This window comes from Macaca nemestrina, chromosome 10 (assembly GCF_043159975.1).
Source record: "Macaca nemestrina isolate mMacNem1 chromosome 10, mMacNem.hap1, whole genome shotgun sequence".
In the NCBI taxonomy this organism is placed as follows: Eukaryota; Metazoa; Chordata; class Mammalia; order Primates; family Cercopithecidae; genus Macaca; species Macaca nemestrina.
Genome location: NC_092134.1, coordinates 44,739,358 through 44,756,023, shown reverse-complemented (window position 1 = coordinate 44,756,023; position 16,666 = coordinate 44,739,358). Strand labels below are relative to the sequence as shown.

The window sequence follows — 16,666 nt, the reverse complement described above, 5'->3', positions numbered from 1 at the left end:
GTCAAAACCAAGTTCTCAAAGAATATGTGTTTCCAAAGTATATGTAGAATAGAGTCTTTGTTTTGTTAAATCAATGCTTATTTCAAGCACATGCAAGTTCCTACTTGCATCATTATCAGGTCTCTTTCAAAGCTGTCAGTCTTTCCTTGGATGCTGAATTGCTCTGCAAGTTTCTCTCCTTTTAGAGAGTGATAATTCCTTATAGACAGTCAGCCCTATCAACAATGAACAGATTTCCTAGGATACGGAGCACAGCATACAGTATAAATGCTATTTGAATAGTATTTATGTGATAGAGTCGCTTTCACCAATTCATTCTGCTGAAATTGTGCAAATTTTTCTAACAATGAAATTCCAGGTATTAATCTCTTAGGACTCTATTTCCTCACTTTATGAATATCCTTGCCTAGGATCTCTGGCAAGTAAGAACCAAAATGAAATTCCCTTGTTTTGAATTAAGACATTCCTTTAGTTTCTGTGGTAGTTGTCTTATATGAATGGGTACTTTGTTCATTTTGCCTTTTTTGTGTGTGTGTGGTTAAAGTAGAGAAGATTTTGTTGATTTGTTTCTTATTTTTAAGCTGGGGAATTCTGGGGTACTTACTGCCACTTCTGTTGATCACTATTTTCAACTGAACTCTATGTTTACATTTTATATTCTAAGTTCCTATTTAGCTATTACCCTACCTCCTCCCATTTTCACATACCTAAATCAACAGTGTAAACAATCAACTCTTTCCAGTAAAATTTCCAACCCCAATCCTGTGCTTTCTTAGAGTTAAACCATGGAAATTCCACAATCTAATCCTACTCTAATGTTTGCCCGTCTAAAGTCATGAACAATTTGTTGATAGTTGATAAAAACTACGTGCCTACGCAGTTGAAAAATCGTGTATTTCTAAAACCCTGGCAATAACATTTCATTCATTTTTTTATTTTTGCTTGTGTTATTATTTCTTTGGAAAAGGCTGAATCATAAATTCAAAGTTCTATTTTTCAGTTATTTGTTTAACCAGGTATATATTGGCTTTTTAAGATTCTTGAGTTTATCAAAGATAAAATGAAGGTAAACAAATAATATTAAATGTCAGTTTTAATCTGCCTGCTTGTAAGAAAGGGAACTAGTTTTGACTGGAATGTCTAGCAGTTTTGTAATTTTTAATTAAATATCATCAATGATTTGCAAGGAGAATAAAACACACTGAACTAAGTATTTCATTTGTGAGGTGATAGCAGGTCTTTCTGTTTTTCAATTCCTCCAAGATTATGATTATGAAAGAAATGATTAAAGGTTGTCAAATTTACAAATGTACTTTTTCCTTTGCCTTAATAAACAACATTATCACTGTTTCTTATTTTTCAGAGACATTTTAAACTTAAATATTTTTATATAAATATTTACTCAATGATATTCATTAGAAGAAAGTAGGATATAATGTTCTGTCTTTCACTGGAAAATATAAAGGATTAAGAAAATTGGCGGTCATACAGGATGTCAAAGGTGACACAAATAATAGTTTTTAAATTCTTGAAGTGCATGTACAGTAATTTGATGCTTTATTCATCTGTATGTGTAGTTTCCAAATGAAGAAATATATAGATTCTGCTTTGAGTGTAAAAACTTTTTTCTTGACTCCATGCTCTCAATTTCTTACCTCCTTTCTTGATAGCTTCTGTCTTATGTTTTCTTGGTTTAATATAGCAGCTCTAGCTAGGACTACTAAAAACATGTGCTTTCTATCCCCATGTACTTATAACATGTATGACTCTAGAATCCAAACTGACTCAATGATGAATCAATATGCTTGAGCTGCTAGCATGTCACTACCACTGACAATTCAGTTAAAAACTGTGAACTTCCTTAGGAATTTTAAAGTACCATGAACACCAAATCAATGATCTCACTAAATGATTAAATAAAATGTATCATTTAAAATGAATAAAATTAAAAGTATTCTAAACATAACAAGAAATATGACTGTTTCCAAAGACCAACAACAGAAATGCATGCACATTCTAAAACTAAGCATAAATTTTTAAAAGGTAATATATTAATTCCACAAAATATGTGACACAGAATCTCTGTAGTTCTAGAACCAGTAAATCTGAGAAACTGGCTGAAATAAACCATGTGTTTTAAAATCACCCTGGGGACTTGCTAATTCTGGCATGCTTGCTCCTCTCCATCTCCTGCCTCATTCAGGAAGCTGTGCTGGTTTATTAGGTGAAATAATTTGACACATTATTCCGCATTGGTATTAGATGCATAGACAGTCTGTTTTTTGTTGTTGTTGTTGTTGTTATTTTTTGTTTTGTTTTGCTTTTTTCTGAGACATAGTCTTGCTCTTGTCGCCCAGACTGGAGTGCAATGGCGTGATTTCAGCTCACTGCAACCTCCACCACCTGGGTTCAAGCTATTCTCCTGCCTCAGCCTCCTGAGTAGTTGGGATTACAGGTACCCGCCATCACACCCAGCTAACTTTTGGTATTTTTAGTAGAGATGGGATTTCACCATGTTGGCTAGGCTGATCTTGAAGTCCTGACCCCAGGTGATCCACTCACCTTGGCCTCCCAAAGTGTTGGGATTACAGGTGTGAGCCACCGCGCCCAGCCCAAAGACAGTCTTTAAGAACAGTCACAGTAAGATTTATGGAATAAGAAGCTGAAAGTAGACAAAACATACTATAACACTTCTTCATTGATGCACTTTACACTACTTTCCATTTGGTAGCTGTTCACAGAGAGATATCTATGTGTTTCTTATAGGGCCTAAAGCTAGTATCTACCCACAGAGAGCGTTCTTTTCACAGGAGTTGGTGAAATACCAATTAGTGATTCTCAGAGAGAAAAGCCTGGCTCATAAACCACGATGTTTCTAAGAATATTTACAAGGAGTATTCACCCAACCTTCTAATCTGATTAATCTAATTACCGGCATTACTGCCCAATTTGTTTTTGTTTTACTTTCTTTAATTTCTGTCAAACTTCAGTCTTGCTGGAATTAGACATAAGCATGCCTAGGGCACAAAGCATGCCTTTCTGTTTGTGCTTTCGGCATCTACCTCTGGGATGAGTAAGCAAAATTTAGAGCCATGTCATCAGAATCACCAGAATTTCAGACCTAGAAGGAATATTGAGGACCAGTCTCACCAACTGCATAAGTGGGAAAATCAAGGCCTAGAGTAGTGAAGTGTCTCGTTCCAGGTTACATAACAAATTTACACAGAAACATGAGAAACCAGGACTCTCGATCACTCATTTTGTTCTAGTAGCCATGAGAATAGTGAAAGCACATACAACTGACGTGTTTTTTTCTGCTGAAGTCATATGACTCATGTGGTCTCACGTCTGGACCAGACACAATGATTCTTAGGCTCAATTAAGAAATCTCTTGGGAATAGAAATGGTTCTTTCTGTTTCATTTCAATTAATCCAGAGTCATACCAATGAAGGTAAATTTCTCTGAGGAATCCTGACAATTGCCATTTGTGGACTTTATTTACTGTTCTTTTGGTTTTTATCCTTGTGGCTAGAAAGCTGACATTCTACTCTCAAACATTCCATGGGCAGGCAAATTTAAAACTTTCCTATAAAAGCACTTTGCAAAATAAATATTGCATGTTCATGTTGCCAGTGTAGTCTCTGAAATCTTAACTTCTCTTTGGATAAGCTGGGTTTTGCAATGATTTATTTTAGTCCTCTCCCTAAACAATTAATTTGGGTCTTCAGTGTTCCCTTTAGGCATCCTGTTTGAATTAAAGTGACGTAGAAACCTCAATCTGATTAAGATGGAAATCAACCAAAGCACTCTAAATACGTGTTATTTCCCAGGGTAGACCTATAAATGGCCCCTAGGCCAGACTTAAAATAGAAAAGTGAAGGAACAGCACAGGGGTTTGGGGATTGAGGGCAGCAACGAGGAACCAGAGGCCCAGTTTTTAGTCCCAACTCTGTCAATTCACTTTGTGATTTCAGGAAAGTCATTTAACCTATTCAGGACTTCAGTTTCTCCATCTGTAAAACAAAGGGGCCTGTCTAATTGGTGCTGGCCAATATGGGAATCCCACTATCCATCTACATCTCCTCTCACTCAAAATGCATCGAATGTGACTGCAGAGCTAAAATTTTCCTTTTACTTAACTATAATTTCTTTAAATTGAAAAGTCAATAATATCACCCTAAATATTTAGAGGCTGGAAAACTTTTAAGTATGTTTGGAGAAAACAGAAATGTGACTATCTCTTCAATGGATGGTAAATTTTATTTAAAAAAATCTAAATATGGAATAACTATTTCTAATGAAAATTTAGTGTATGAACTATAATATGTTGCCGGTGTAAAACACACTGTGGATTTTGAATAATATGAAAAATAGAAAACATTCCATTAATAATTTTTATATTGATTTTAAAGTGAAATGACAATATTTCGGACACATGGGGCTAAATACATTTCATTATACTTAATTTCAGCTGCTCATTTTTATTTATTTATTTTTTTAGTGTGGCTACCAGACAATTAAGATTATGAATGTGGCTTCCATTGTATTTCTATCAGACAATAATGGCCTAGATAATCTGAACAGCATCTTAATATAATCACTTATTAGGAAGACGGCCCCCTGTACTGTAGTAGAATATACAAAAGAACTACTTAAAATAGCATTTAATGTCATATTTTATTCATTCAATTAACATTTTATGCTTATTCCTTTTAAATAAATATTTTCTTATTACATGGAAGATCGAGGTAGATAAATAGTTGAGTACAAGTGTCTATTTGGCTGACGTCTATTTTCATAGGGAGAATGCCACATCATAGGAGTGGAGCCTCAGAATCCATGCTTACAAACAGTGAACTTTCCCTGTAGCCACAGTTGATGGGATGATGGTAGACACCTGTCTTGGATGGACCAATCAGAAAGTTCCTCCCCAAAATTGGTATTGATCATTAGAAACTGATAATTAGTCTCTGAGGAGGGCTGAAATTGGAATATGTAAATCTGGCAGCTCTTGGGCAGTTACATTCTACCAAGTGACTGGAACAAAGGAGAAAAAAATCTGCACAAAAAGAATGAGGCAGAGACATAGAGGTTCAGAGAAAGAGAAGGAAAAACTCATAGTTCCCAATCCTGGTTCCAGTCTTTTCATGAGGCCTGTTGCATCCATGTCCTTAGGTGACATGCTATTCTTTACCGTCCTTATAATGGGACTTTTACTATTAGTGAAAACCACAGGAGTCTAAACTAATAAGATGGGCTCCTTCAAGATTTGGAAAACTAGCATTTTTGCCAGAGTTAAATGTTTATTCATAACTATTTTTTGAGGAGTGACTATATGCACTGGATTGTCTAAAGAATGGTGAGGAGATACACAGGAGTAAAAGAGTTCAACCTTGCTCCATAGATAGTCAAAATATAGTAAAAAGAGAACACAACAACAAAATAATAATGATGGTATCTGACAATTATTATATGCACACCACAACACATATTTTTTTGTATTTTGATTATTTCTCACAATAATACTTTGAGACAATTATATAACACTTAAAATATTAAGCTCTATGTAAGCAATATATGATCATGTACCCAAGATGAATAGCTTCTGGACAAATTCCATAGAAGTCACAAGATAATAAACTATAAGACAGGGTCCACGTAGCAGGTGCAATGTTAGTGTTGCTGACCACCAAGCCCCAGCATCAAGCAAAACACTCAGCACAGAGTAGATGTGATGCCAATTTCACCTGATCAAATGATACAGGGGAGAGAAAGTGTGGTCTGAAAGAGCAGAAAATGACCTTGTGTGAAAGAGAAATCTTAAACTGACCTTGGAGGAGATGACCACTAAGATGGTTTAAGCCCCAAGATACTGCCTAATTCTGTGGGCAGAATTTGGGTAAGTCGATGGGAGAAGAAAGGGCATCCTGAGAACAGGCACAGTGATTTTAGGAGGCCGTAGTGCATGTGGCTGAGGTTGGAAGTTTGTGTTGGGGAATAATGGGTATTCAGACTAGCTGGTTAGGGTAGGGCAGGATTACGAAGAGTCATGAACATCAGGTTCAGGAATTTGGCTCTTAGCCTTTAGTAAATGGGAACAATAAGCAGGTTCTTGAATACAAAAATGACCAATTAAAGCAGTAGAACAGAAGGCTTAAAGAAGCTGTGATTCCCCAAAATTGCATAATACAATTCTTACACCTAAAATCTTTCAAAAAATGCACACTCATCTAAAAGAAGATAATGTTGCAGTACAGAAACTGTGTGATGAGTTATAGGCACTCACCACATCATCATAACCTTGTGAACTATACTCAGTTCAAATCTGTGCCTCAAGAAAATTATAAATGATTATATACTGGGGAACTTTTCTCCTTCTTTCCTTTCTTCACTTTCTTTCAGCAAATATTCATTAAATGCCTGTGAGCATCCATGAGGCACTGAGAATCTAATGCAGAGCAAAAAGAATATAGTTCCTACTTTCGTGAAGTTTACAGGTTGGTGGAAGATTATCCATTAAATCATCCCACAAATACATCCAAAACTGCTACTCTGAGGAGTGTTATGAATAGTTTCCAATAGAACAATTTGGTTTCATCAAAAATCAAAACTGATATCTAAAAGAATCAGGTGTTATCTAGACAAAAGAACCAATGAGGATTCCAGGTACAGAGAAAGCCAGGCAAGAAGATATGTGGCAGCAAGGAACCGGTAATGATAAGGAAGAAAAGGGATATGGAAAGGTAAGGTGCCAGATCAGTATAGTCTTTTTTTTTTTTTTTTTTTAGATGGAGTCTTGCTCTGTCGCCCAGGCAGGAGTGCAGTGGCCCGATCTCGGCTCACTGCAAGCTCTGCCTCCCGGGTTCATGCCATTCTCCCGCCTCAATCTCCTGAGTAGCTGGGACTACAGGTGCCCACCACCGCTCCCAGCTAATATAGCCAGGATGGTCTCGATCTCCTGACCTCATGATCTGCCTGTCTTGACCTCCCAAAATTCTGGGATTACAGGCATGAGCCACCTCGCCCAGCTAGATCACTACAGTCTTGGAGGCCTTGTTGAAGTAGCTCCTTTTCCTGTTTCCTAAGAGCAACAAAAAGCCACTCAATGAATATAAAGAAGGAGGAATGAAATGATTGGATGTATTTCTTTTTAAATCACTCTGTCTATTCAGGAAGAACCAAAACATCAAATAATAAATCCTGAGGTATCAAAGAAAATGGAAAGAGCCCAGAGGTAAGTAACAGGGCCAGGTAAAAGAAGATGAGAATAGCCAAGAAGTGAAATTGTGCATAGCTGAGGAAGGGTACTGAAGAGGGAAGAAGGCTGGAAGGCTTACTGTTAGAGTAGCATCACATACTGCCAATCTCTTCCACATTTAGCTGTGCCTTTAAAAATTCTGAATGAAAAACTGACAATGATAGCAAAGATTGGTTCAGGTAAGTATAATCAGTAGATGCTAAATCTGTGGGAGAAACTTTGATAAGGAGAAGGATTGCTTACATGGCCTTAAAGTGTCTCTCCAAAATTGTGAATGAGTAAATATACATAAATAGTTGCACACCTTAACCAGATGATCAAAACAAACAGCACCATGAGGAGAAGATGGACTTTGTGTGCCTCTGGATGTGGTAACCTGAGCACAAATCATCACTTATGTAGCATTGTCACTTGAATTGCATAAGCGCCACAGAAGCATTAAGAAACACCAATCAAATGTTGCAAAGAGAAACACTTTTCTTAAAGGGGAGGACTGTCTCTTTCAAAAATATCAGTGCCATAAAGACAAAGAAAGCCTGAGGAACTCTTAACGGAAACTAGAGAGACAGGATGTAGTAGCTTCTCATTGCTGCTATAACAAAGTACTACAAACTTGGTGGCTTAAAGCAGCACAAATTTGTTATTTTACAGTTCTGGAGGTCAGAAGTTTAAAATAGGTCTGAATAGGTTAATATCAAGGTGTTCATTAGGGCTGTGGTTCTTTTGGATGCTCTAAAGGAAAAATCATTTTCTTTGCCTTTTCCAGCTTCCAGAGGCAACGTGCATTCCTTGACTTGTGAATCCCTCTTCCATCTTTGAAGCCAGCAGTGTAATATTTTCAAATCTCCCTCTCTGGCTCTGAAACGCTTGCCTCCCTTTTATAAGGACTCATGTAAATCAGAGTGGGACCACCCAGATAATCCAAAATAACTTTTCCAGCTATAAATCCTTAATTTAATTATATCTGCAAAGTCCTTTTTGCCACGTCAGGTAATTTATTCCCAAAACAAGGCATCTTTGGAAGTCATTATTTACATGGTATCAAAATGAAAATTACGATCCTAGATAGGATCTTATACTGAAGGAAAAGAAATGAAAAAAAAAAAAAAAGGCTAAATTGAAATACAGACCTAGATTTAAGTACTATAATTATTGTAAAATTTATTGAAGTAGCAAAGGTACTGTGTTTAGGTAAGAAAACATCCCTTACATAGGAAATACACACTGAAGTATTTAAGAGTAAATGGCCATGTATACGTCAGTATACAACTTATTCAAGAAGTTCAGAAACATAATAAAACACACATGTATACATAGAAAGAAAGCAACTGATAAAGCAAATGAGGCAGAATGTTAAAAATAGGTGAAATTGGTAAATCTGAATTAAAGGACACAGGGGTGTTCTTTAAATATTCTTGCAACTTTTTGTAAATTTAAAATTATTTGCAAATAAAAAACTAAAAGAAAACTGATGAATATATACTTTAAGTAAAAATTGAAGAAGGAATAAGATATAGCATTCGGTAGCAAAATAGGTGATACAGTTAATAAAAATGTCTGTTTCAAAATAACTAAAAGAGTGGAATTGGAATGTTCCTAACACAAAGAAATGATAAAGTTGAGCTGATGAATATTCCAGTTACTCTGATTTGATCATTACACACTCTATGCTTGTATCAAAATATCATGTGCACCCCATAAATATATACAATTCTGAAGTTTGTATGTAATAGACTGAGAAAGTAATGTTTTTATGATAACATTACTAGTAAATGTAAAAGACCAGAAATATCTATGTATTCTTGAAGGTTAGGAAGTTAAAGGAAATTTTAACAGTCCAGCAATATAATAGTTTCAAAGAGTTTAAAATAGCATTGGTGATTACCGTTAGAGTTAAACACTAAGTGGCTGATCACACCCTGCTATTTGTGAGAGAGAATCTGCTAGGTAATTTTCTAAGAAGGACCTTGGAAAAGTGAACTCCCTTTTCCAGGAGAATTTAGCTGATTTTTTTTTTTAACAAAAGCAAAATAAAAATAAAAATAAAAGTATATTCTATTCTAGAGCTTTCTTCTGCCCAGTGCCCATTGGCAGAATTTTATTGCTTTGGCCCGAGAGAATCTTTCTGGCACCCATTCCCACTCCACCCTCTATTGTTTAAAGACAAAAGATAAGGCAGCTGGGACTCTGACCACTCGCAAATAATCAGAGGCCTCCCCACTGGGAAACTCCTCTGGTCTTGGCAGAAACGAACATTTCAAAATGAAGGTAAAACAAAGGGTGAGACCCCTGGTTCTGCCCAATGCACTAAGCATGGCCTTGTTTTTCTTGCCCACAGTGGTGGCCAAGAAGAACAGTGTTTCTCCAGTTGTGCCAGGACAGCATGCCAGAATCAAATAATAGCAGACTTTTCTCAATTACAGAAACAAGCACAAAATATGTGGCAGTGAATCAGCTTTATTTTCACAAGCTTGGCTCTTGCTATCACTAGCCGACATTGAAATCTATGATTTAGCACATTCTATGATTATACCAGCACAAAATATTCTATTTAGTTGTTTTCAGTTTAACATTTGTTTTTCAAAGAGCAGCAGGTTATCTTTGAGTGCTTGGCAATCACAATCCTAAATGCTGCTGCAGTCAGGAAGGATCTGGGGTGGGTCTTTATTACCAGAGGCTTCCCTTCAAACACTTTCCCTAAGTATTGAAATTATTTAGATTCTCACTTTCTGTAACCCAGGGTTAACCTAGGGGTTTCTTTTTAAGACTCTTGGCACTTTCTAATTGTATAACCTTGGGCAAAATACTTTTGAGCTGTAAAGCTCAATATATCATTTGTAAAATAGGAATCATACCTTCCTCAGAGTTTTTCTAATCAGCCAAGAAAATTAATATGTGAAATCATTTCGCAAATGGAAAAGATTTATAAAAATGCCACATAATACCCCCTTCCTGCCTTCCCAATTACTAAACTTTTTGAACATAAGATCATCGCCTAATTGATGTGTGTTTGTTTCTTAAAGTGTCTGGTAAAGTGCTGGCTCCTGGTTAGTTTTTCCTAACTAAATACTTGCTGACTAAGTAATCAAATAATAAAATTAATTAACTTCCAGGCTGCTAATAATTTTCCATTTCTATTTCCAGAGAACTCCCCCTAACTCAACAGGATAGACATTGACCTAGGCTTGAGGATAAATGGTTCAACATGAAGATACATGTTCTAAGGAGTTCTAAAAAACTTTAGGTAGTTCACGCTAAAATGCTTATGAATAAAAAGAAATGTAGCTTTGACATTCTCTTGAAATGACAGCCTTGTAGTCTTTGAAACGCATTTTAAGCACAGGCACATAATGATATGCTTAAATTGGTAACAACTTTGATGAACTGATCCACAAAAATTGGTCAAAACCTAAAACAACTTGCACAAAGTAGATATATATAATAAGGTTTGGTAGATTATGGAAAGATGAGAGCTGTAGAGAGGAGAGTAACTCAAATGGTTTCAAATTTACTCAACAAACAGTACAGTAGTTGAAATGAGTCAACATAAAACAACTTGTCAAAGCATGTTGAAAGATATAAGCAAACTTCAAAGTATAGAAGATTAACATAAAATTATTAAGTATTCAAAAAGTTCCATGTCTTATGTATGGGTGCATACACTGCAGTAAACATATAAGAGAATGCTTCTCCTGCTCTATGTAACACCAGCGAATGCTGTCCACATTATAAGCCCTGAAAGCACACATTGGAATGAAAAAGTCCAGCTCAGAATAAGTGTTACCACTAAGAGACAAAGTGGGGATTAATGAAGATAGAGAAGGAGCATACATAGGGCATTAGTTACATTTGTAATGTTTCATTATTAAAAAATATATTTGAAGCAAATATTGCACAATGGTAAAGTCTGATAAGCTCTGTGATGGGTATACAGATATTACAGTATTCTCTATGCTTGAAATATTTCTTAATGTATGAATTCTAATACTGTATAACAAGAAAGATCATTAAAATTTCCTGGTTTCAGCACTAGAGTAGTATTTATAACAGTAAACACATATACTTGTTGTAAGGTTCTAAGAATCTATTGCATTCCTAGTAAATTCAGAGATAAAATATTTCACATTTTCAAATTAAACAAGCGAGATAGGTCAGCTATGAAAAAGAATTTACATAAACTTACACTGAAGTCCTTTTTAGGGGGATGCTTAAGGAAAATGAGAAAATCTGTGGCTAGGCCTATAGAAGATAATTATATTTAATTTGGAAGTACAGATGGCCCTCTGTATCCATGGATTCAACCAACCGAAGATGGAAAATATTCAAACAACAAGAAAACATAAAACAAATTTTAAAAGCAGAATATAATAATTATTTATGCAATATATGCATTATATTAGGTATTAGAATTAATTTAGAACTCATTTAAAGCACATGGGAGTTCCAGTGTGCCTTCCATGGTGAAAAATAAAAATGTGAAAACAAAGTATACAGAAGAATGTGCATAGGTTATATGCAAATACTATGCCATTTCATAGGAAGGACTTGAGCATCCTAGGATTTTGGTATCCTGACGGTGGACTGAGTGGGGAGGATGGAGGGTTGGAAGGTGTCCTGGAACCAATCCCCTAAGGATAGTGAAGAACAACTATACAGGTTTAGGACATATGTGCTGAAATGATCACTGATAAAGTTTAACAGTTGCTTAAGTGGGGGGGTGAAACCCCTGCAAGTCAAATTCCAAAGATAAATTCTTCAAATCCTGACAATAAGTAAGCTCCTACATAGCAGCTAGTGTACTATCTCAATATGAATTATCTCATTTCTTCTTTATTCATCCCACATGAATAACTTAGCCAACAACTGACTGAGCCCACTGGGTATTAAGATAACATATGTTCAAAAGTAGTTTTGCATAATTCTTCTATGAGTTACTAACTTGAAAATCAGAAATGTAGTTTACATACCAAAACATCCATCCCGGGGACATATTTGAGGGTTATCATATAGTCTTTCGGAAGATTTGCCACCTACAGAGACAAAAAAAAAAAAAAAAAAAGAATTCCATAAGAAAATTCTTATACATCAATTAATTATATTTGTAGTGCTTTGGAGAAAAGCATACAAAACTGTTGTGCTTTTTAAAGTTACCAATGAATTTCAATATTTACATGTATATTGATTTTTAATCCTTGATTTCCCTCTGTAATGAAAGGCACCCTTCAAAATAGAAAAGTGATAATGCTAATTTTTTGGACTCCAAATGCAGTTATGGCTGGCTAGGTATAACCTACTGAGTTTTGGAAACATGATCTGAATTTCAGCTTCCACCTGTGATCTTGGAATTCCCCTCCAGGACTATTTTCCTACTTGTTCCTCCACAGAATTAATCATAAAATATATGCTTTTTATGTCAGTGGTTCTCAAAATGTGGACTTCAAAGTGACGTGCCAGCAACAGGGAACCTGTCAGAAACGCAAATTCTCAGGTCATACCAGACCTACAGAATCTTACGTAACAAGTCCTCCAGGTGATTCCGATGTGCGCCTAAATTTGAGAACTACTATTTTATGTAGAACCTAAAAAATGACCAGTGAAACTTCAGGAACAATGCTACTTACAAGATGCAAATGCTTTACAACAAATAATTTAGAAAGACTCAGTCTGTGATGTAACTTAATTCTTTTGCCTTGGGCTGAACATTTGAGAAGTCTCAAATATTTGCCTAGGTTCTTTTGAAGGCTTTAAACAATGTCTGACTTATTTACATCAGTCATTCTGGCATAAGTGAATAAGCAACAGATTTGGGACAAGGGAATCTGGGACAAATCTAAACTCTGTACGTTGGTTCCTCTCATTTATAAAATAAAGATCAAGATACCTATGTCAAATGGTCATTTAGAATTAAGATAGATGAATGTGCCAAACACATTATAAACACTCAATCCATGTTCTTTACTGAGAGCTATATTGGCAACTGACTTTGGAGGCATATAACCCTAGTAAGTTACAGAGTTCTAGGTTCTCTTCCTTCCTACACATTGTACTAACTTTGCTGTCCCCACACTTCTATCACCATTAAAATTCCCAGATGAATAATTTAGCCAACAACTGACTGAGCCCATTGGGTATTAAGATAACATATGTTCAAAAGTAGTTTTGCACCATTACATCTTCAAGGGTCTATCTTGCTTTGTAGACTTATTCTTTCCTTCATCTTGTCTCTAAATCTTTATCTTCCTTACAGAAAGCTAAGATCATGTGCATGTTTGCTCGACTAGGTCATCTCACACAAGTTTACCATAACATTTTCTGTATTATTCTGCTTGATCTTGTCAATAGTTTCTAGAATCTGAGAACAATTTATTGATAAACGAATTTAGGCATGGGCATAAGTAGTCAGATGGGAGTTAAGGCAGTAACTGATCTCATGGTGCTTACTACCATCCTACTTCCAGTAATGCCACCCGACACTCATCTCAGCTCTGAACTGAGGCACTTGGTATGGTTCCTCTTCCCTAAGTTCACATAATCATAAAATAGTAACCGTGTCTAACACTTACCAAATATCTACCATGTGTCAGGCACTGTGCTCACTATGGGCTTAGGCTACATTATTACAATTTATCCTCAGATCCCTCTGACATATTATCTCTATTTAACAGATGAAGAAACTGAGGCTTGAAGAGGTCAAGTGCCTTGACTAAAGTCACACAGCCATCACATGTTAAGTCTATACTAGAACCCAGGTCCCCCGAGAGCAGAGCCTTCCTTGTCTCAGCTCCACTACATATGTTCACACTCTACACCCTCTAGGCACTTGTTCTGAGTATATCAACCCTCCTCATGCCACCCTAAATAAAATATTAGAATCACTGCTGCTTTTTTTATTCTTTTTGGGGGACAAGGTCTCACTCTGTCACCTAGGCTGGAGTGCAGTAGCACGATCTTGGCTCACTGCAACCTCTACCTCCTGGGCTTAAGGAATCTTCCCATGTGTCAGCCTCTGGGATTACAGGCATGCACCACTACACCTGGCTGATGTTTGTATTTTTAGCAGAGAAGGGGTTTTGCCATGTTGGCCAGTCTGGTCTCAAACTCCTGGCCTCAAGTGATCTGCCTGTCTGGGCCTCCCAAAATGCTGGCATTATAGACATGAGCCACCGTGTCCATTCCATCGCTGCTAATTGAAAAGACATCTGAGCTGCCAGACACAATGGCATTTTTTTTTTTTCATTTATTTTTGGAGTTAACTCCCTCATTCTTTACACTTAACTTTCTTCCTCTCAAACTTTCCACCAGGCTTCCATAATTTCTTTTCTCTTCTTAATCTTCATCCTCATCTTTGAAAAGCAAAAGGGTCTAGTCATTTTATGTAAACCCTAGTGACAAGGACAAAGCAGACCTGTTGCAAGTGTGAAAACAACAACTGAGCAGCAATATTCTATCTTATCTTGAATAAACCAGGTAAATTAAAGGCATTCCACACAGAAAAGTGCAGCAAGAAGTGGCAGGTATTCTGAACACAAGCTGCTTGAAAATCCAGCCCTTTCTTAAGCATAATTTATATTATTTTAAAAATACAAAAATACAATCAACTTGATTAGTATTTAGAAAGTGTGGGATCTGAGTATATGTCTAAAAAGCAAAGAAAATGTAAAGAGTATGGTGACCAATTCCATTTCATGAATAATTTATATACAAATATTGGTTCAAATAAGGCTTATAGGAAGTTCCCTGACAAAAACACTGGAATCTACACTCTACCACTGGCAGTGGGACAGTGTATAATAATAAAGTAATTTCTTTGTTAACCTGATTTATGGATATTCAGTTTCTGGTGAGATTGAAAAATAATACTATTTTTGAAACGTGCTTTATAATTTAAAACAAGTTTTCATATACAGTCTCTACCACAACCCCTTGAGAGATCATATTAAGCTTATTTTACGAATGAGGTCAAAGAAACTCAGGTTAACTGGTATCCCCAAGGTCACAGGCATTAGGAGTAACTGGTGCAGGTAGGATGCAAACCCTGGCTTTCTGCGCTGGGGCTCAGCACACCTACCTATAGCGCTGTCTCCTCGTTATCACTTTCTTGGTTTTCATTGGTTTCTTTCTAATTACATTTGGAAGAGAACTTAGAAAGTCAAGTTGTAGATATTTGTGGTCACTTAATAAATTATTGTATTAATATTACTTTCTAAGCATTTATACAGGTTGAGCATCTCTAATCTGAAATCTAAAATAAAGCTGCATACATACAAGCCATGTGATCTTTGACAAAGTCAACAAACATACACAATGGGGAAAGGACTCCCTATTCAATAAATGATGCCGGGATAACTGGCTAGCTAGATGTAGAAGAATGGAACTAGACCCCTACTATTCACCACATACAAAAATTAACTCAAAAGGAATTAAAGATGTAAATGTAAAGCCCCACACTGTAAAAATCCTGGAAGAAAACTTAGTAAACACCATTCTGGACACTGGCCTTGGGGAATAATTTATGACTAAGTCCTCAAAAGCAATTCCAACAGAAACAAAAAATGACAATTGGGAGCTAATTAAACTAAAGAGCTTGTACACAGCAAAAGAAACTATTAACAGAGTAAACAGACAATCTACAGAATGGGGGAAAATATTTGTAAACTATGCATCCAACAAAGATCTAATATCCAGAACCTAAAAGGAACTTAAACAATTCAACAATCAAAAAATAACCCCATAAACAAAAAGTACGCAAAAGACATAGATATTTCTCAAAAGAAGATATGCAAGGGGCCAAAAAATACATGAAAAATTGCTCAACATCACTAATCAATAGAGAAATGCAAATGAAAACCACAATGAGATACCATCTCATATGGGTTAGAATGGCTGTCATGTTGGTGGGAGTGTAAATTAGTTCAACCATTGTGGAAGACAGTGTGGTGATTCCTTAAGGATCTAGAACTAGAAATTCCATTTGACCCAGCAATCCCATTACTGGGTATATACCTAAAGGATTATAAATCATGCCATTATAAAGACACATGTACACGTATGTTTATTGTATGTTTATTCACAATAGCAAAGACTTGGAACCAACCCAAATGTCCATCAGTGATAGACTGGATAAAGAAAATGTGGCACATATACAGCATGGAATAATATGCAGCCATAAAAAAGGATGAGTTCATGTCCTTTGCAGGGACATGGTTGAAGCTGGAAACAATCATTCTCAGCAAACTATCACAAAAGCAGAAAACCAAACACCACATGTTCTCACTCATAAGTGGGAGTTGAACAATGAGAACACATGGACACAGGGAGGGAAATATCACACATCAGGGGAAAGGACAGCACTAGGAGAAATACCTAATGTAGGTGATGGGTTGATGGCTGCAGCAAACCACCATGGC

At 36.2% G+C, this 16,666-nt stretch overlaps 1 protein-coding gene across 2 annotated transcripts in view; it reads right to left on the bottom strand.

The window, feature by feature from the left end:
* LOC105483765 (KIT ligand) overlaps positions 1 to 16,666 on the bottom strand; it is an 87,649-nt gene that overhangs the window by 26,049 nt on the left and 44,934 nt on the right. For both annotated transcript variants that reach the window (XM_011744739.2, XM_011744740.2), the window contains exon 3: positions 12,227 to 12,289. In XM_011744739.2, the coding sequence (XP_011743041.1) occupies positions 12,227 to 12,289 (63 nt within the window). The remainder of the gene's footprint in view (positions 1 to 12,226; positions 12,290 to 16,666) is intronic.